We start from the raw sequence: 21,402 nt of genomic DNA on the forward strand, positions 1-21,402 counted from the left end.
TTTCAAGCTCCTGAGGCTGAGTCAAGGTCTCACCTGAGTCCAGACGTGGGAAAGGATTCCTGCCTTAAAGAGATCCTCATTCAGGATACAAATGCAGGTCATTCCCAGTTTACCACAGGCTTCCATCCTGGCCACTCTGTTCTAAGTTAGTTCCAACGTAAGTCAAATATTTCTTTTAAAATTTCGTTATTGTTACCTTTTATTATCAGTGTCTTTATAAATCCAATTTTTGTGTTGGGGCCTTTGAAACATATATAATGAATATACAGATACTTTTTAATACATATACCTTAAAAGCTACACGAATCATAAAATGTACTCCAATGATAAGAGTTGGGTGATGGTGGCGTTTTGTCAGTTGTGATAATCACTCCTCTTGTGGAAGGTTCTGGATCATTTGGATGATCTCTGGGGATGGGGGTTATATTTTCAGTCCAAAGATTAATGAGAGTTGTCTTTATGATATTTTTCTTTGTGTATTTCACAGTTAAGTCTCACTGCTTCTCAGATCTGCCTGTCAAGTTTAAGAAACGTGATCAGCATTTGGTTTGGGGCCCTATTTTCAAGCAGCGGAGACCCTTGATTGAGTTTAGAAAAATGAAGTCTATCTGGAGGTGTTTTGAACAGTCAGTCACACAGTTGAGCAGATGTGAGTGAACGTCTTAGAATGAGAACATCAGCAGGTTCTGTGCTATAAGCAGTGTATGTAGTGTACACATTACTAGTGAGAAGTTGTTAAATGCGCTTTGTTGTTACATGAATATGTAGGCGATTGGAGATTATCTGCAATCTGTGCTTGTTGTTTGTTGTTGTTATGTGCCATTGAGTTGCTTGCAACTCCTAGTGACCCAATGTCCAACAGCCCTAACTAAGCCTTGCTCTATCCTGTGCCAGCCTTATTTATTGTCTCTGACACATCTATTCCCACCACCCTGGTAACTGAATCAATCCATCACTTCAAGGGTATAACTCTCTTGCATGTTGCTCCACCCCTCCTTCCAGCCATGATGTCCCTCTCCAAAGATTGGTCCCCCCGCTTGCAACATGCCCAAAGTATTTTAGACGAAACTTCAGAATCCTAACCTCCAAGGAGCAGCCTGGTTTCACCCTCTTGAGGACAAAGTGTTTGTTCTCCTAACAGTCCATGGTATAGTCAATACTCTTCTCTAGCACCACAGCTCAAAGGCATTCTCTGTCATCCATAGTCATTGTCCAGCTTCCTGATGCATATGACTATGGCCTGGATCAGGTGCACCTTAGTCTCCAAACTGACAGCGTTGCCCTTCAGTACTCTGGAGAGGTCCCTGACAGCAGATTTTCCCAATGCAATTTGTCTTTTAATTTCCTGGCTGCTGGTACCAAGAGTGTTGATTGTGGAGCCAAGCAAATTTAAAGTTGTTAACAATCTCAGTTGCTTCACTGTCTGTCATGATGCTGTCAATTGGCCCAATGGTGAGAATCTTTGTTTTCATGATGATCAGCTTAAATCCTTACTTAAAGCTGCAGTCCTTGACCTTCCACAGCAAGTGCTTCAGGTACAACTCAGTTTCAGCAAGTAGGGTTGTATCATCTGCATAACGTAGATTGTTGAGCCTTCAATCTTGAGCCACACTTCTCATATAGTCCAGCCTCCTGGGTAATCTGTTCTGCATATAGATTGAAAAGGTACGGAGATGGGACACATCCCTGGCATACACCCTTCCCAATTTTGAACCATGCAGTGTTTCCTTGCCCTGTTCTGACGACTGCCTCCTGGTCTAACTATAGATTTTGCATAAGCACAATCAAGTGTTCTGATTCCCTTTCTTAGAGGTAGCCACAATCTGTAAACACAATCTGTGTTTGGAACTCTTACATCACCCAGTCTTTGGAAAGGAGCTCACGTGGCATTGCACATGTTGAGCTGCTAACTAGCAGGTCAGAAGTTCAAAGCCACCAGTAGTTTTTTGGGAGAAAGATAGGCAGTCTTCTCCAGTAGAATGCATAGCCTTGAAAACCCAACGGGAAGGTTAGAAGTGACTCGGTGGTTTCCAGTCTTTTTTCCTGCCACTCAGTCTAGGTATTGGAAACCAGCAGGGGGCAGCCTTGGCCTAGATTTCCTCCTTTATGGCACCAAGGTTAAATGCAAGCCTCTTGGGCCCTGACTACCCTTCCACCCTCCAGCCAGAGGTACAGTCACCAGCCACATCTCCTCCCCTGTTGAACAGAAACATAAAATTTGCTCACCAGGAATATGCGATGAGTAACTTGGGAGGGCTTAGTAAGCATTTGTTGCTCCTTTAGTATCTTCACATTTGACGGTTTTAATCATAGGGATGGGCTACTGTCTTGGAAAGGGCAGTCATGAGGCTGTCCAGCCTTTCTGGACTTAAGGTTTCTGGAAAGTTCCTTCCCCTCCTCCCCTCCAGAGGACAGCAGAAAAACCAACTCTTGCTGTACTTTCTTGCTGCCTGGAGTCACTCACTCTGTTAAGTGTCTGGATTACGGGAAGCACCAATGCCCTGTGCTGAAGATGGCAGCGAAGGTGTGGCTGGGCGTGGGCACTGAGCCAGCGGAGCACGCACTGGAGGAACAGTTTGCACTCATTTGCTCTTGGAGCCCCTGAAAGGGCAGAAGACAAGACAGTTTACACAGACGGCAGCATAATGGCCCTCTTTTCACAACAGGAAGTGGATGTGAGGGTGCAGCTGAGGTTCCACAACAGGGTCTGGTGAGAAACTACTCCATAACGTTTGGTGGAATTAGAAGAAATTTGACTCTCCTGTTTGTTGTTAGGTGCCTGGATAGAATATGACTAATAACGATCCTGTAAACAACAGTCCTGAACCCTGTCCTAGCCTGTGCCATCCTTACCATCTCTGAGACTTGAGCTCATTGCTGCAGTTACTGTGTCAGTCCATCTTGTTTTAGGTCTTCCTTTATTTCACTGACCTCCATCTTCCAAGCATGATGGCCCTTTCCAAGGAATGACCCCTCTCAACACATATCCAAAGTATGAGAGAAAAAGCTCCACCATCCTTATGTCCAAGGAGAACACTGGCTATACCTTCTCCGACACATATGGTGAATTTGTTTGTTCTTTTGGTATTCTATGGGAAATTCAGTGCTCTTCTCCAACATCACAACTCAAGCGTTATCATCCTTATTCATTGTCCAGCTCTCAGATGCATAGCAAGTGATTGACTCTCCTGTTCCCTCCACAAAAAACCTGAGTGAGCCTGGCTTTGTGTCTCCTCTGACCCATCTGATACTGAGTAACTGCCTCAATCGGCCTCTGCCTGATTTTCATCTTGGCCTGGGACACCCATGCTCCTGGCACCTCTATGATCAGGCAGGTCTTAGCTCAGGTGTCACCTCTACTGCAAGCTGCCCAGACCCCTTATACAGAGTTGTCCTCCAGCTCTGCCCACACCATTGCCAGGGTATGGAGCACCACGTAGCAGTGTCTCTTTTTGTCCATTTGTCATCTGTACCTTTAATGACGCCCACACCCTGAGGGCATACATGCTGAGCTGTTCTCTCCCACATCCCTGAGTCAGGGACACTGCTGGTGCCATGAGAACTGTGAGCACAGGGCCCCTGTGCCATCAGTAAAGGGAATAAGGCATATTCAGAGGGTCTGACAAGCAGAAATGTCCTCACCGTGTCGGTATGTGGGAAATAAGCCATTTCCATTAAAAAATACGAATATGCATGTGTGCATTCTACTACGTATAACCAAACCCAGACCCACTGCCATTGAGTCAGTCCTGACTCATGGTAAACCCATCAGGTTTCTGAGGCAGGAAATCTTTACTGGAGGAGACTGTGTGTGTCTTTCTCCCAACAGGACAGCTGGTAAATCCAAACTGCTTAATGCAGTATGCCACCAAATACTATATACTATATACATCATCACTTAGTTTAATCACCTCCTAGTAGAAGGCACTGACTTCGTTCCATGTTCTGGGTGCATAAACAGTGCTGGGGGAGTCCCAAAGACACCCTGCCAGGCAAGTTGGTTCCAGTGCGATTTGCAAGGCCTTTCCAGCTTCTACCAGTAGGTGGAGCTATCGACACATACAGTTACTTAGGGATGGAAAGCTAGGCGGTTTTGAGCATTGTTTTAGGGACAGAAGTAGCAGATGATGAGTGTAAGAGGCACAACAATCAAGCCAGCCATTGAGGCAACCCTGACCCTATCAGAGTTGAACTGTGCTACATAAGGTTTTTAAGAACTGTTTTTTCTGAAGCAGATCACCAGGCCTTTCTTCTGAGGCACCTCTGGGTAGACCATGAACCTCTAATTTTTTAGTTAACAATCCACTGCATTAACTTGCTCTACCACTCGACGGCACATAAACAACAAACAACAACAACCAGAGTGGGACTCCAGGACAGGGAGGAAGTACAGCCCATACAAATCAAAAGCATAGGGAATGGATACATGCTGCCCCTGCTAGTTGAGCTCTAGTACGCTCTCCAGTACCCCCAGTTTCCTTTGCTAGTCCCTTGCTTTGTCCTGTCTCTGTGACATTGAGATAACAGAAACCATCACAGTGCCCCCATCCCATGTTCGTAAGAATCACTTGGGAGCTTAATAAGACCTAGGTTTCTCGGGAAGGCCAAGGAATCTACAGCTTTGACATAGAACCGGGAGACCAGGAGAACCCTCAGGCAGGTGGAAGAGCTGTGTGCTGGTGGAAGGAGCCCGGAGCTGGTGCCCTGCTGGCAGCAGGGGCCTGTGGAAGGAGCCCGGAGCCACGAGGCCATGGCAGCTGGTGGCCTTGGGCAATGTGCCCAATATCCCCAGACCTTGATTTCCCTTTTTTGCTAAGCGATGTTGTGAGGACTATGTGTGGAAGAGCCCGTCCTATAAGCAGCCCTGAAAGTGAACACAGTCTTACTCTCCTAAGCCATGGACAGCCAGCGTTCCTCAGCTCCGAACTGCTCCTCTTTGTAAAAAGGATGACTGATTTGTAGTATAAAATCATAAAATTCAATATGCTCATTTGGAAAAATGAAGACCCACAGACTCAAGCACAGACCTTTTTAAATTTTTTTATTCTGGGGAGGGGGGTGGGCTGTGTGTGTCTAATTCGCAAAGGTGAAAACCAAGTTGCTTCGTTGTGCTGGTGAAGGGTGGCCATGATGTGTACTTTATGGAAACACCTTATGGCAACATGTGTCAAAACCTTGCTCCTTTGATTCTAGAAGTGATCTCAAATACAGAAAAAAGTAAAAGCGCATCTTATCACAGAATTATTTTCACTATGTGAAAACCCACTAGGGTCAACTCTTGGTCCGTTCTGACTGTGTGGTACACACAAGTGATGCTATAAGAGAAATACCACAAGTGCATGGTCTTAACAAATAGAAATGTATTTCTCACAGTTTTAGGAGGCCAAAAGTTCAAGTTCAGAGCACCAAGTCTAGCAGAAGGTTTTCTTTCTCCCTATGCCATGGGGAAGATCCTGGTCTTCTTTCAATATAGAGACCCTCAGCTCCTGGCTCTTCTTTCTTGGTGGTAATTAGGTCCCTCCTTTTCTGTTCCCTTCCTTTCCTTTTTATCCCTTATGAGATAAAAGGTTCTGTAGGCCATATACCCCTGGGAACCTCCCCTTAAATCATATCAGGGCTGAGACCTGAGTAAGGAAAGGCATTGCAGCTAGCTCACTCTCTTCTCTCCTGGCTGCGTGGCTGACCACATCCATCATGGAGGGTGATTACATCATTACATAACTGCCAAATCACAGAGAACCAGCATCACTCAACCCAAACTGACACATAATGGGGTTGGGGTCTAATTCAATTCATTAAAAATGTTTATATGAAACATATTTGGGGTTGACCCAAATTACATCCACTTCCATAAATAGCTTGCCTCGGGGAAACCCTACAAACGTGGAGAAAGGATGAAAGTCACGCAACTGTCGAGGACTTTCGTTCATAGGGTCGCTATGAGTAGCCTACGACTCAACGGCATTTAACAACAACAACATGTAACTATTAAAAATGTTTTTCCAGTGGTATACCATGGGGACTGGGGGATAGAAAATGTCACCAAAAATACAGTGTGCTGTCAAGTTAATTGAGTCTCATAGCAGCTCTAGAAGAGAGTAGAACAATTTCACAGGACTTTCTGGACTGCAGTGTCCATGGAGCAGCTCACTAGGTATTTTGTCTCTTGAAACAACTGGAGAGTAAACCAATGCTGACCTTTCAGTTACTAGCCATGCACTTAACTATTATGCTACTAGGGCTCCTTACATTATATGGAAACTAAATATGCGTTAACATATGAATGGGTCAACAGAATGTAGTCTATCCATGTGATGGAATATTTGTTATTGTTATGCACCATCAAGTCTCATAAGACTCATAGTGACCCTGTGAACAACAGATCTGAACCCTGGCCTGTCCTGTGCCATCCTCGTCATCTCATCAACATGAGCCCGTTGCAGCAGTCACCATGTCAGTCCATCTTGTTGAGGATCTTTCTCTCTTTCTCTTACCTTCTACGTTGCCAAGCATGATGTCTCTTTCCGAGGAATAGAGCCTCCTAACAACACGCTCAAAGTGTGTGATATGAAGCTTTACCCTCCTTGCCTCCACGGAGCACTCTGGCTGTATTTTCTCTAAGACAATATCTGTTTGCTCTTTTTGCAGTTCATGAGATATTCAGTACTCTTTTCCAACACTATAACTCAAAGGTATCGATTCAGCCTTATTCGTTGTCCAGCTCGAAGATGCGTAGCTGTTGTTTGTTGTAGGTTTTTGCTGTGGAGTCAGAAAACTTGGTGTCAGTCTTCCTCTGAGTTTAGGAGATCCTCAGTACAGAGTCCCTCAGCTCCTAGCTCTTCTTTCTTGGTGGCAAGGTCCCTCCTTTTTTGTTCTCCACCCTCTCCTTTTATCTCTTGTGAAATAAAAAGTTCTTTAAGCCACACCTCCCAAGAGAACCTCCCCTTAAATCAGATGCATAGCAAGTAATTTGAAAAAAACCATTGCCTTTATTGGGCACGCCTTACTCTTTAAACAGACATCTTTGCTCTTCAGTACTTTGAAAAGGTCCCTGATAGCAGACTTTCCCATTGCAATGTTTCTTTTGATTTCTTGACTTCTGGTGCCAAAAGTGTTGACAGTCATAAAGACGATTGAAACCCTGAAATATGCTATGGTATTAAAGGAACCTTGGCAAAGATTATACTGAGTGAAATAAGTCCCTCACAGAAGAACAAATACTCTATGACCCTACTTGTATGAAACATTGTTATGTACAGTTTAGTTGGAACCGTCTCATAGTTGACCTTCCAGCAGGTTTTCTGAGGTTTTCTTTAAATTGCATGGAAGGAGATTGCTTGTCTTTCTCCTGTGGAGCAGCTTGTGGATTTGAACCACATGTCTTCAGATTGACAGTATAACGCCTTGCCATTCAGCCAATGTAAAGAAGCCAACACTGCATGATTCAGGATCAGGAAAGCTGTTGCATCAGGGATGCATTCTATCTCCATACTTTTTCTTTTCTTTCTCTCTCTCTCTTTTTTTTTTTAGATTTAATGAAAGTTTATAGAGAACTTAGATTTCCATTCATTCATTGTTGCGCATCTCCAAACCTTTTCAACCTTTATGCAGAACAGATCATTCAGGAGGCTGGACTTTATGAAGAGGAATGTGGCATCAGGATTGGAGGAAGACTCATCAACAAACTGTATTATGTAGATTACACAACCTTGCTTGTTGAAACTGAGGAGGACATGAGGTGTTTGCTGCAGAAGGTCAAGGACTGTAGTCTTCTATATGGATTGAAGCTCAACATCAAGAAAAAGATTCTCACCACTGGGCAATTGGCAGCACCATAATAGATGGAGAAGAGATTGAGATTATTAGCTTGCTTGGGTCCACAACCAACACTCTTGGCACCAGCAGTCAGGAAATCTAAAGACGAATTGCATTGGGAAAGTCTGCTGTCAGGGACCTCTCCAGAGTACTAAAGAGCAATGATGTCAGTCTGGAGACTAAGGTGCTCCTAATCTAGGCCATGATCTTTGCATTTACTTACTATGCATCCGAGAGCTAGACAATAACTATGCGTGATAAAAGAAAGATTGATGCCTTTGAGTTGTGGTGCTGGGGAAGAGGAGTATTGAACATACCGTGGACTGCTAGGAAAACAAACAGGTCTGTCCTAAAGAGGGTAAAATCAGGCTGCTCCCTGAAGGCAAGAATTTTTAAACTCTGTCTCACATACTCTGGGCCTGTGGCCAGGAGGGGCCTGTCCTTGGAGAAGGACATCATGGTTGGAAGGATGGAGGGGAACAGTGCAGGAGAGTAAGACCCAGGATGAGATAGATGGACTCAGTGACTGGAGAAATGGGATTAGGCCTCTCAGAGATGATGAGATTGGCTCTGGTTAGGGCAGGGTTCAGAGCTAATGTACATAGGGTCACCATGAGTCACAGATGACTTGACAGCACATAACAACAACAACCAGAGGTATAGAGAAGGAGAATCTTTTCATAAGGGGCACTGAGTTTCTGTTAATGGTAGTAGAGTCATTTGGAAAAAGATAATGATGTTGGTGGTACAGCATATTGAATGTAACTGATGTCACCAGATTGTTACTGTTCTTAGATGCCGTCAAATTTTGACTCATAGGAACCTCACACACAGCAGAATAAAACACACCCTGACCTGCACCATCCCCGCAGTTACTCCTGCAGTTCAGTCCTGCATCCAGTGTCAGTTCACCTGAAGATTCTCCTCCTTTTTCACTGATGCTCTACCAAGCATCATATCCTTCTCCAGGAATTCATTGATCTCTCCTGCTAACATGACCAGACTCCATGAGATAAATCTTGCTGTCCTTACTCCTAAGGAGCTTTTGGCTGGGCTTCTTCTAAGGCAGTTACACTGGCCCTTCAGGCAGGTCATTGTAGTCAGTATTCTTCAGATGCTGCTCTCTTGACCCCGTGCTGGTTGTCAGGATGTTTCTTGTTGGACTTACACCCAATGCAATATGTACTTTGATTTTTTTTTTTTAACCACTGCTACCATGGCATTGGTTGTAGTTCCAGGTAAAATCCTTGGCAATGTTAATCTTTTCTCCATTTGTTGTAATATTACTTACTGGACCAGTTGTGAGGATTTTTTGTTGCGGGGAGGCACATACCGAAGGCAGTAGTGGTTGGGTGATCTTCATCAGTAAGTGCTTCAAGTCTTCTTTGCTTTCAAGTAAGCAGGGCTGTTTTGTCTGCATTTTACAAGGTGTTGATGAGTCTTCCTCTGACATTGATGTTGATGTCTTCGTCTAGTCCAACTTCATGCAGTTACTGAATTCTACATGTAAGAATTGTTGAATTAGCCAGTGTTTTATTAGCTTTATTTTTTTACCACAGTAAACATATTATTAAAGTGAAAGGTCTCAAAACACCTACATATAGTAGTTAAAAAAATATATATCTTCAGAAGATATCACTAAGAGAGAAAAAAGAGAGGGGTGTAGCGACCTGTGTAGTATCTGTTATGTGGAAAGCCCCAGAAGAATTCACTTGGTTGATGGGCAGAGAAATTCTGTCCAATTTTTCACACGGAACAGGTAATATTGGTTCCCCAGGGAGCTTCTGTGTGGCCTGGGACAGGGATGAGGGGCAGATATGGGCCCTTATAATCTTTATTCTTTTTTGAATTTTGAATCATGAGACTAGTTCACCTGTTTGAAGGATAAACTACACAAATTAAATGTAAAGAGAAAGAAGAGTGACTGCCAGGAATGTGTTTAAACACAGATGAGCTCTTTTTTTCTCCACGATGAGGGGAGAGAGCAGAATATGAAAGAATATATTTAGGTTTTTGCACAACTATATGAGACTCAAGCTGTGGAACAAGGAGCCAGGCATACAAACCAGTGAACCAACACAACTCTATTCTTAGGGGAAAAGCCTAGAAAGAAATCTCCCAAAATAGCCACAGTGGTTATCTTTGGATCAGGGGAGTGACTTTCTCTTTTCTCTTCTCTTTACTTATCCAAGATTTTCTATAATGAGTATGATTTTGGTTTTTACTTTTTGTTATGCAAGTAATACACATTTGTTGGAGAAAAATTAGATACAGGAAATTTTTAAAAATCATCCCTAATGCTGGATAATCATTGCCAATTGATTTCATGTGCTCCCTTTGGGTTTTGTGCTTAAATGTATGTTGTTTTTGGGTGCTATGGATTCTATGTCAGGTCATAGTGACCCCATGTGACAGAGGAGAAGTGGCCTGGAGGGTTTCCTGGGCCATAGTCTTTATGACTGCAGATTCCAGGGTCTTTTCTCCTGTGGATAGGTTTGAACCCCTGAGCTTTCAGTTAGAAGCTAAGTGCTCAATCATGATGACAGGACTCCTTTTAAATGTATGATAAGTGAAGTCCCTCAAAGAGTTCAGTTTCCTAAATGTATCTATCATGAGTGAATTGCATTATTTTTTACCTTGGAAATAAAGGCAGTTTATATCTACCAACTTTTATCTATCTGTGTTAGATTAAGCTGGTCTGAGTTGTACTGGACTGGGTTGAGTTGGGTTGACTGGGGATGAGCTGGGCTGGTGTGGGGTGAACTGTACTTAGTTGGCTTGGGCTGAACTGGACTGGATGAATGAGACTTTGTACAATTGGGCAGGGGTGAACTGGTCGGGGCTAGCTTGGCTTGGTGTGACCTTTCCATCTTTGGTGTCCACAGGAGCGCTGTGTGGCTGCTCTGGCCCGCGTTGAGCGCACCGACTTCCTGTCACCCATGTGCATTGGTGAGGTGGCCCATGTCAGCGCTGAGATTACCTATACCTCCAAGCACTCTGTGGAAGTCCAGGTCAACGTGATGTCTGAAAACATCCTCACAGGTAACTTCTGGATACATGGCACCCAGAGAACTTGGCTGGGAATGGCAGTGACAGACAGCAACAGGGATAATGAATGCATTAGTAGCAGTTAACACTTCCTGGGTACATTCTCTGCCCAAAGGGGCCCTAGTGGTGCAGTGGATTAAACATTGGGCTGCTAACCTAAAATATTGGCTGCTTTACTCCACCAGCCACCTCACAGGAGAAAAATGACAGTCTTCTTCCATAAAGATTTACAGCCTTGGAAACCCCAACAGGCAGCTCTCTGTCCTCCAGAGTCTCAACTCCCCTGCACTGGGTTTAATTATTGTGTCCGGAGGTGGATTCCAGCCCTATCGTGTGGCCTGGCTCAATGTCCTCTGCTCAGCGGCCCTTTTGGTCCTAGGCAGGGGTGGGGCCTGTTCCTTTATTCACCCGCCCCTGCTGTGATGGCCCTTTCTGTGCCTGGTGAGGGCCTTGGTACCATGAAGGATTCACCAAAGGGTCTGTTGTGGGCCCTCTCTGCTCCCCTGAACCTTAGAACCCAAGCTTAGATGGAAGTTCACTGACAAACCTTTGACTCTGGTCTGATCTGAATATTCTCTCTTCCTGGCCATGGTAACCATGGAAACCCCTTTTCATCTTCCCACTTGGCTCCGCAGGCGAGTGTGGTGGCGCTGGTGCTAACACGCACCCGCACACGCTTCTTTTTATAACTGCGCTTGTAATGAGGGAGGCAGCCTCTTCCTTTGTCCTGGGCTTCCTGCAGACTCCTGCTGCCCGGATCCCCGGCCATCCTGTAGCCTGGATGCAAGTGAAGGTGCTACCTGACTCGTGTCCCCCTCTTCCTGGCTTGACCCCTCTTGCTGGATGTCTGCCCTGCCCTGTGCTGTACGCGCTCTGTAGGGGTGGACAGCTGTTTTCCTATAGGCTGGACTGGGGCATTGTCTCCACTGAACCACCCTGCAGGCATCAGTAGAATGGGTCAGTGACACTACAGGACTGTTCACCTCACAAGGCCTAGGTGCAAGGGGCAGGCGCATTGTGCTTATCTCCACCCATTGGGACCTCTCAGTGCCCGCTTCCAGAGGCCAGGGTCCTGTCTCAGACTATGACAGAGAAGGGTGCCCACACACTCTGTTCTATACTGAGGACTATGACTGAGCCAGGATTAGGCTCCATGCGGGAATGGGTCCAGTCCCTATCTGCTCTCCAGACCCTATTTGCCCCAGCCGTTGGGTTGGCAGAGCTGGGGGTGAGCCTACGCCCCAACCTTACAGAGTGTCTTCCAGTTTCCTCTCCTGCCCGTTGATAGCTCATCTGTAGAAGCTGTGCTAGGAGGACCACTCCTTCAGCATAGACAGTCCTTGTCACCAAAGCGCCTTTCTAGCATTGCAGGAGATGCAGCCTCAGAGGAAAGCTACTGGACAAAAAGGACGCAAGAGGTGGCAGGGGGATAGAAAGAGGATGATGGGACACTTCTGTCCTGGCTGGAGGGGTGCACTGAGGACACTGTGTCTCCATCAGGCACCAAGAAAGTGGGAGGAAGAGCGGAGACTGGGGAGTCACAGCAGACGGCTGGATGGAGGGCGAGTCTGGAGGTGCCTGCTTCTCCAGGGAAAGAGGGGCAGCTGTCTCTGTCTGGACCTCTCTGAGCGGCTAACTTTGGGAGAGAAGAAACAGAAGGTGTGGGGCGGAAGGAGACCCAGGACACGCCTTCCCACACACTGTCATCCACTTCTGGCCGCTGCCGACTGGAAGCTCAAGGCTCGTTTTGCCTCACTTGCTCCACCGTGAGGTGGGGCTCTGGCATCGCCAGGTGTGTAGCCCACCTGAAGCAGGACCTTTGACCATCTCCAGCCTAGGATCAAAGTTTCATCTCTGTGCCCCCTCCTTCAGGAAACCATCTCAGTCCCTTCAGTGTTGTCCCCCGCTCCCATGTCTGTTGTTTGTATCTTAGCAACGGTTTCTGAAGCTGAGCTGGCAGTTTGTGTCCCATTCCTGCAGTGCAGCTGAAGGGATGATACTAGCATCCGGTGGCTAGTGGGTAAGGATGCTACTTCTTGTCTTACAAAGCCCAGGATGGCCCGGCAGCAAAGAACCATCTGGTCCAGTGTGCCAGTTATCTGTGGTGGAGAAAGCCTCTCTACATCGTGATGATGAGGCTCATTTCTTCCCTCTTGAGCATCTTCCGTTGATGCAGAATAGGCAAGGAATCGTCAGTAACTGAAGAGGGAATGCTTGAATGAACGAGTGAGTAAATGAAAGGCCCCGGGAAAACCTGGGTTTCCACGCTGACATGGAAAGCCATCAGAATTCCAACTAAAAGAACAGCATGGTCTGACTCATATTTTCAAAAGCTCGCTCACGTTTGGGGGATGAGATGCACACAGGCAGCCAGGAAGCTCTTGGAATTGGCGAGTGGCGAGAGGTTCCTGTGCCCCATGGGTGAAGACTCGTCTCCGCCTCCCCGAGCACTCCTCCTCTAAAGCCCTCGCCTTGTTCCTTCACTAGAGGGCAGAGTCTAAGCCCTCTGACAGGGAGAGCACCTCCAGGAACCCACAGTGCTGGCCCCACTCCATGCTCACCCCTCTCATCTCTGTATTTCCTCGCCCTTATTTGTTTCTCTTCTCTCCTCTTGGTGTCTGTACTTCTGTCCCTCTCTTTATCTCTGCCATCTCTCTGTGTTTCAGATTGTGCAAGTCTCTTTATTATTTTAACCATGTGTCTCTCGGTCTTTCTGTTTTCCTCTCACTAGAACGTGAACCCAACAAACACAGAAGCTGTGGTACCCTCAACATGATGCCCGACTCCTCATAAATACTGGCCAAATGGATGAGTAGGTGCTGAGAGATAAGGAGACTGAGGGTCTAGGTGGCCTGGCTGTACAACCAGGGTCATTAGTCTAGACATGACTGAATCACCAAGCTGCCCTTGTGATGCCTGTGGATATTTTTCTTCCTTGAGAGGGTAGGGATCCCCAGTTTTGTGACTGTCCTTCAGTTTGGGCCATGTTGCCCATCACAAGGAGGTCCAGTGAGTGAACAAGTGCTTGCTCAGGCAGACACCCCACAAACCTTTGCCTCTGCGACGGCTCATTCATCTCCAGCAACTGTCAAAATATTAAGCTAACTAGGACGTGATTGCTGCGAATCGCTCCAGAAAATAGCTGGTAGCTTTTAAGATTTTAAAATAGATGTTTCTAAAGCTGCAGTTGTCTTTTGATGGCTTTATTAAATGATTGAGAAAGTACAATTAGCATGTTTTGCCTCATTTGCTCCGCGTTGTTCATTTAGATCTAGAAGAGGGCCACTCCAGGTTTCCATGGGAACCAGCTTGTCAGGCTGGTTCTGGCTGAGGCAAACAGGAAATCTTTATTCCCAAAAGCAGCTTGTCAGTTCCATTCGCAGTCAAAGTGCAGTGAAAATATTTCCTGTATTATTTGCCTGTCAATCCAAAGCGCAGGGAGCCCGTTGGCCTGACAGCGCAGCCGTGTCCAGCTGGAACGGTGGCCGGGTGTGCAGAGCAGGAGGGGGGGAACCCAGCAGCCGCCCCCATGAGCTTCCTTGTCCTGGCGGCCGCTGCTTAATTGACCCTCTGGGGATTGACATGGTGCCTGGGGCAGTGTTTAGTAGGAAGCTGGCACCAAAGGCCCGAGTTCATCTTGAGAGGCAGGTCAGAGGGAGACCTGGACATCAGCACCTCAGGACTCTGAGACGACTCTCTTTCTGTATCCTTCCCTGCTATCCTCAGCAGTCTGCCTACCCCACTCTCCCCCACAATGGGATCTTCCACATGAAAGGAGCTCTTTCTAAAAGACACCCTTGCAAATACTTACCTAACACTTAGAATGATCGGTATTATAGATGCCACTGAGTTGCTGTGTGACCTTCTGCTGACCCATTGGCCTCTCTGGGCTTTGAGCTCCTGCCTTATAAATCCATGAGTGGGATTCTTAGCCCAGGTACACCTCTCCTCTCTGGCAGCTTTACCGTGGTGCCTGTGTCTCAAGGAAGATTCTTTATCTGTAAGTCTAGTGGGGAACCAGCAGCCCATAGTTCATCTCTTGGCACCTGGAAGCTCCTGGATTGGCACTCTAAATGCACTGGCAGCAAATCATGTATCTCAGGTGCCACCTCCCACATTGAAGGAGAGGGGGTTGAGGAAGTTCCCCAGGTGGCAAGACAGGCCTTTGATGACCTGGACCCCGCAGCCAGTCTGTATCTGTGGGTGGGGAGCAGAGACACAGAGGTCTTTGAGAGGGAGGTCCTTCTGGGCTCTTCTGTGTGGAAGGGGTTCCTCTCCGTGATTTTAAGTGGGTGAGCAGTTGTATCAGAACCTTTCCTGTCTGAGTGTTCTGCATTTGGAATGAAACAACAGCTGTGCATGAATGCGGAGACTAAGCCGGTGAGGTAGTGGCTCCAGCCTGCATGTCTTCTTGGCTTTTTGCACAGCGAGGATGGTCCTCCCACAATCTAGGGGGTGCCTCTGTATGGGCATCTCCTCACAGGGTCTGGAGGAGAGTACACAGCCAAGTCCTCCTCCTCTCAGGGAGTCCATGGGGGATGCAAATGGTTAATACACTCCGCTGCTAACAAAGGTGGAGGTCCAGTCCACCCAGAGGTACCTTAGGAGAAAGACCTGGCTATCCACTTTTGAAAAATCAGCCCCTGAAAATTTTGCGGAACACAGTTCTCCTCTGGCTGCCTTGAGTTGAGGTTGGCATAATGGCAGCTGGTCTTCCTTCAGAAGATCCTCTACCTCAAGTAGGATGCGGAGACTTCATCTCACATATGTGGGGCATGTTATCAGGTGGGGTCATCCCCTTGAGAAAGACAGGCTGCTTGGTAGAGGGCAAACCTTCTGAGAGATGGAATGACAGAGACTGCAACAGGGGCCTTGATGACAGCAGAGACTGAAGACAGTACAGGATTGACCATGGTCCCGACCCCTTGTACATTGCGTCGCTATGAGCCAGGGCCACCGTGACAGCACTTCACAGTAACAACATCCCTCGTATACCACATGAGACGTAGAACTGTGTGACCACATATGGGCGAGAACAGGATGACAGTGGCCATGGGTTCCTTCAGGCAGTCCCAGGGAAGCTGCTTCACCCGAGTGAATTCAGGCTCCATGCTGGACTGTGTTAAGGACATGGCGGCACCTCCTTCTGACTCAGGATGGAATGTAGGGTCGGAGCTGAGGGGCCAGCAGTGGGAAAGCCATGATGCAGGGTAATCCTGTTGGCTCATTCATGACCATGTGCCTTCAGTGCTGAGCAGTGTAGAGGCAGCTCACTGCACTGATCCCTCCCCTTACTCCCGACCAGTGTTCTCACCCGCTCGCTTTCTCATCCCAACCCTTGTACTCACCCGCCCACTTACTCATTAGCTGACCTTTCAGTGAGTTTTCAGGAGGCTGTAAATCTCAGGGGAGGAGACTGCCCTTGTTTCTCCAGCAGAGTCACTTGTGGATTCATACCAGCAGAGGGGTTAGCAGGGCAGCTCCCTATAGACTATACCTCCCGGACTCCCTGCCTGTGTAATATATGATAAACAAACACCAGGCTGCCTGGGGCGCTGCACACAGGTGCAGATGTTCCACGTTAGAAAGCTGACAAGCTCAGACCACCCCTGCTGGAACCATAGGGTCTGGAATCTTTCCATTTGGTTCCAGAAGGAAAACCATCTTGCCATGGGCTGCTGGACTCAGGCCCCCAAATGTGGGTGGGAGGCTCCCACGGGGGCGGGTCCAGGCCACATAGAGTCTTCTTAGGGCCTTAACTGTGGACCTTAGAGTCTCTTCCACAGTGCACCTCCCTGGGGGCTGGAGGGCAGGGAGGCGGTGGAAATGCAGTGGTATTTTAACTGCTGGAAAGGGTGGTGCTGGGTGGCTACCCCACTCCACCCTGTTCTTCTCTCATGTGCATTTCTTCTCTTAAGGTACCAAAAAATTGACCAACAAGGCCACCCTCTGGTATGTTCCCCTGTCGCTGAAGAACGTAGACAAGGTCCTCGAGGTGCCCCCTGTTGTGGTAAGGTGACTCCTTTCCCTTCTCTCCATTGTGGGGACTTTTTTAGCTCAGTGGTGCTTCAGCAATGCTAATGCTATTCCCAGAGTGAGGTGAGGGGCCAGCTGCCTGCAGACAGGTGGGCCCTGAAGACCCATGAAGCACAGAGAGGGGGTAGTGGAGTGACGGTTCTGAATGTCTAGAATCTTCGAGTGCATGATCCGTCCATGCTGGGAGTGAAATGCAGGGCAGTCCAGAAGCCTGGACCTCTCCATGAGGAAAGGCCAGGGATGGGTGAGGAGGGGAGAAGGGACGTTTCCTCCGTCGAGAGCTGGGACTGCCAGGTTTCTGTCCTTGGCAGCATTTTCTTCATGGCCTCGTGAGCTGGCTGTGGAATGAGTGTTCAGACGTCCCTCATTCACCTTTTTCTCTCACTTCTGCCCCCTTGCTGGGCACCTACCTTTACCCTGGGTTTCTCTCACCTGGATGTTGCGGGGCACAGATGGTCTCCATGGAGAGTTATTTGTTCTGAGGTCTGCCTCAGGTGGCCTGAGGAAGCCTCATCTCAATTATAGAGGACAAACACTTGGTGAGAGCGCTTTATGCCACTCCCTGAAGGTGCCCCCTTACCTCCTTCTCCTGAAGGCAACTGTCCACTCGGTTTTCTAGGGAGCCGCTGCATCCACTCCCACACTTGCACCAAGAGGCCTACGGGGACCTCTCAGCAGGGAGCTTCTCACATGCTTGAGAACCACATAAAATTCCTTTTCAGAAATCAGAGCTGAAAACCAGCTTTTCAGGGTTCACTTGGCCACTCTGTCCTCTTGTAAACCTATCAAGGAAATCAGCACGTCTCTAATTCTGACACTTCGTGTTCCTTCCTGTACCGTCCCCCTCCTTAGTTGGGCCTTTCCCTCCCACCACCACACCACCACCTCCAGCCTGCCTCTCAGCTCTGTCTGTGGGTTCTTTCCAGGGCCTTGGGCCATACAGGGCTGGTGGGGGCGCTCCCTCCTGCCACCTCAGATGTAGACTGGAGGATGCTCCCTGTGGCTGGCTTTCTGCCACCCCTTCCTGTCTCCAGCTTCACGTCAGGGCCCCGGGCACTGTCACAGCCAGTGAAGTGTCTTTCTGGGCCAGGCTGTCTGCGAGTTCCAGCTGTGGTTTGGTCTAGATTTTCTTTCTAATCGTGGTGATAGGGAAGCCCTCTCCAGGCTTTAAAAAAAGGGGGGTGGTGTCTTGTCCTTTTGAGCCAATTATGGTCTTATTGGGTCCTGCAAGGTTGGGGTGGCAACACCCTCAGTATCAGTGGAGTCTCCCATTTCACAAGGAAGAGAGTGGCCGGGTGGGTTCCTGGGCGAGGGCGGTCAGATGGCTCATATGGGTCATACGTGCTGCCTGCACCAGCCCCATGCGCGCGCGTGCACGTGTGCACACACACTCTCACACCTGCTCACACATGTTCACACACTTACAAACCCACTAACATGCTCTCACACTCATTCAGCTACATCCACATACTCATGTGTTCATTCACTCTCACACTCACTGATTCACACTTTTGTTCACAGCATACTGGTCCATGCTCACACAGGGAAGCATTCACACGTACTGACTTGCTCTTGTGTCCTCACTCTCACGTCCACCCTCACACTCATGTCTGGACTCCAGTACATGTTTACACAGTCACTCATGCTCACTCACTCCTTCCATGTGGGTCTGCCTTCCCCCCTCCCTGCCTCCTGCCCGTCGCTTGAGACGAGAACTCTGCTCACTTTACCCAGTGCTGCCTGGAGGTTTCCGATACCCCAGAAGCAAGAATAAGCCCATGGCACAGTAACCCTTCTCTTCAGAAATGTTAGTCTTGTATCATCTCTCCCACTGAACTCGGTTTTTTAAATTTTATTTTATACTGGTTTACATACAAAGTTCATTTAAATTGTTTTTCACACCGAACCTTTCCCCTTTCCTTTACCAATCCCTCCCTCCACCAATCAAAGTGTGCAACCTTATGTTTAAGCATACCCTCTTCCCCCCCTACAATAATGGTCCCATACAGTATTTTTCTTTATGAGACTAAGTTAGTTCACTCAGCATAATGCTCTCCAGTCTCTCCCATGCTAGGTAGCAATTTACAGAATCATTGTGCCTGCCTGCTGCATAGTATTCCATTGTGTGAATGTACCATAATTTTTTAATCCATTCTATTGTGGTTGGGCATTTGGGCTGTTTCCATGTTCTTGCTATGGTGAATAATGCTGCTATGAGCATTGGTGTACAAGTCTCTATTTGTGCCTCAGTTCTCATTTTCTCAGAGTATATGCCAAGCAGTGGAATAGCTGGGTCAAATGAAATCTCTGTGTTCAACTTTTTGAGTAAATGCTAAACTGCCTTCCAGCGTGGTTGTACCATTATACAATCCTGCCAATGGTGTATAAGAGTTCCTATCTCACCACATCCTCTCCAGCATTTATTACTTTCTGCCCTGCTAAACTTTGCCACTGCTACAGGGGTAAGATCGTATCTCATTGTGGTTTTGATTTGCATTTCTTCATATGTCTGTTGGCCATCTGAATGTCCTCCTCTGTGAAAAGTCTTTCCATGTCTTTTGCCCATTTTGTAATTGGGTTATCAGTGTTTTTGTTTTGGAGGCCCTGTGAGATCCTGTAAACTTTCATTATGAAACTCTTGTCTAAGATGATATTGCCAAATATTTGTTCCTAGTCATTAGGTTTTCTTTTCACCCTGTTGGAAAAAGTTTTTGATGAGCACAGAGATTTAATCTTTAAATGTCATAAATTTTATCCTCTTCAGATTGTGCATTTCTGGCTGTATTTGGCAGTTGCTTTATACCGTAGAGTAGGTCTTCTGAGCTCGGTCCCAGTTTGTCTCTTATGAGGTTTGGGGCTTCATTCCGAGTTCACTGGTCCACCTTGAGTTGATTTTTGTGTATGGAGTGAGATGTGCATCCCGTTTCAGCTTTCTGCAGGTAGCAGTTCAGTTTTGCCGGCACATTTTGTTGAAGAGGTTGTCATTTCCCCATTTGATGTGTTTCCTTTCCTTGGGTCCATTTCTGGGTTCTCCCCCACTAAACTCTTGATGCTAAAATAGCTGCATCACAGGTAAATTCTCTGACACCTTCCTTGAACTGATTGATTTTGAAAATGCTATACAGTTCTGAAATGTGTTCCAGGCCATGTCTCTAAGACTTCAGCTTTGCACACTACATCATAAAGGATGATACTGTAGGAACTTCCTGGTTGAGCATATTAACATCTGCTGTGTGTTTGATGCTCAGGGCTGATGTGTTGAGAGCTGGTTGATCTGTGACCAGTAGAGGTGGAAGGACACGCTAGATGCTGGGGTTCCATCCCAAGAACTCTTGTGTCCATATACCCCCCAATCCTATACTCCACGCCTAGTAATTGGTGAACTCCCTCCCACATCCTGAGGGGTTGCCATTTCATCCTTTTATGTAGTTGGATTTGCTTTGACACAAATGTCAACTTTGCCCTTTGTTGGAGAAAGAGTTGAAACTGTTACACTGAGCTGCAGCTGAGAAAGCTCCAGATGGGCGAAGCCAGGGGTCCACAGCTGCAGCTGCTGCTTGTATTTATTTGTGCTTCTCCCCTATGCGTGCTGGGCCCACGTATCAGCCTCGGGTTGCATTTGAAATTTAGGTCTGCTGCTCTGACTAGTGGGGACCGTCCAGGGCCTGGACTGGGCCAGTTGGCCACCTCAGCAACTCTCACTGGTTCTGATGTCAAGACAGATTGGTTTAGGAAAGTCTGCTGTCAGGGACCACTCTAAAGTGATAAAGCAAAGATGTCAGTCTAGAGACTAAGGTGCCCCTGATCCAGGCCATGATCTTCACAGTTACTTTTAATATGCATTAGCGATCTGGACAATGACCATAGATGACAGAAGTAGAATTGATACCTTTGACCCACGGTGCTGGAGAAGAGTGTTGAACATATATACTATGAACTGCCAAGAGAACAAACAGGTTTGTCCTGGAGAGAGTCAAACCAAGTTGCTCTTTGGAGGCAAGGATTTTGAAGCTCCATCTTCAAAATATATGTGTATTTTGGGCATGTTGCCAGAAGGGATCAATCCTTGGAGAAAGGACATCATGCTTGGAAGGGTGGAGGGACAGTACAGGAGAGGAAAACCCTAGATGAGATTGATTGACACAGTGACGAGGATAATGGGGGCAGGTGGGTCGGAGACAGTGAAATTGGCTCAGGATAGGACAGAGTTCAAAGTTGTTGTACATAGGGTCGCTATGAATAGCAGGCAATTTGACAGCACATAACAACAACTGGAGGGCCGAGCAGAGAGCTTCTTCTGTCCTCTAACCTCCCATCAGACTCTTGTTAGATAACTATCTAGGAAAGCGCCTCTCTGTATATGGATATGTAGGAATAGATGGTATACCAATTGACATATTTCGGTTAACAGATGCTGCCCTGGATGTGCTCACCAAGTTGTGCCAAGAAATCTGGAGAACGACCACTTGGCCAACTGACTGGAAGAGATCGATATTTGTTCCT

The 21,402-nt window shown here is 47.2% G+C and overlaps 1 protein-coding gene across 2 annotated transcripts in view; it reads left to right on the forward strand.

Moving 5' to 3' along the window:
• The window catches only part of ACOT7 (acyl-CoA thioesterase 7), a 197,910-nt gene that overhangs the window by 81,762 nt on the left and 94,746 nt on the right, over positions 1 to 21,402 (forward strand). For both annotated transcript variants that reach the window (XM_006885794.1, XM_006885795.1), the window contains exons 3-4: positions 10,701 to 10,857; positions 16,782 to 16,873. In XM_006885794.1, the coding sequence (XP_006885856.1) occupies positions 10,701 to 10,857; positions 16,782 to 16,873 (249 nt within the window). The remainder of the gene's footprint in view (positions 1 to 10,700; positions 10,858 to 16,781; positions 16,874 to 21,402) is intronic.

The sequence above is a fragment of the Elephantulus edwardii genome, unplaced genomic scaffold (assembly GCF_000299155.1).
Source record: "Elephantulus edwardii isolate Elephantulus edwardi_28Jun2011 unplaced genomic scaffold, EleEdw1.0 scaffold00045, whole genome shotgun sequence".
NCBI classification, from domain to species: domain Eukaryota; kingdom Metazoa; phylum Chordata; class Mammalia; order Macroscelidea; family Macroscelididae; genus Elephantulus; species Elephantulus edwardii.